We start from the raw sequence: 244 nt of genomic DNA, 5'->3' as shown, positions 1-244 counted from the left end.
GGGCGTGTCGCTGTAGCGGCCCCTGCCTCCCGGCGACGAGTGGCTCTGCTCCACGCACGTGTCGGACGTGGACAGGTCACGCGGGATGATCATGGGGATGGAGTACTGCAGCTTCTCGCGGCTCTTGTACCACAGGCACGAGCACATGGACTGGAAGTGCAGCACCTCGGCGTAGACGTTGCGGAAGCCGCCCGGGCCGCCCGCCGCCACCGTGGACGAGGCCGTGTCGGTGGTGTGCGCGCTG

At 68.9% G+C, this 244-nt stretch overlaps 1 protein-coding gene across 1 annotated transcript in view; it reads right to left on the bottom strand.

The window, feature by feature from the left end:
* The window catches only part of Kcnk3 (potassium two pore domain channel subfamily K member 3), a 10,018-nt gene that overhangs the window by 1,573 nt on the left and 8,201 nt on the right, over positions 1-244 (bottom strand). The window contains exon 2 of the mRNA XM_033762148.1: positions 5-244. This exon is cut by the window's right edge and continues 616 nt beyond it. Coding sequence (XP_033618039.1) covers positions 5-244 — 240 coding nt within the window. The remainder of the gene's footprint in view (positions 1-4) is intronic.

Source organism: Fukomys damarensis, unplaced genomic scaffold (assembly GCF_012274545.1).
Source record: "Fukomys damarensis isolate Sample0158 unplaced genomic scaffold, DMR_v1.0_HiC HiC_scaffold_2, whole genome shotgun sequence".
Taxonomy (NCBI): domain Eukaryota; kingdom Metazoa; phylum Chordata; class Mammalia; order Rodentia; family Bathyergidae; genus Fukomys; species Fukomys damarensis.
This window is presented reverse-complemented; position numbering and strand designations above follow the sequence as displayed.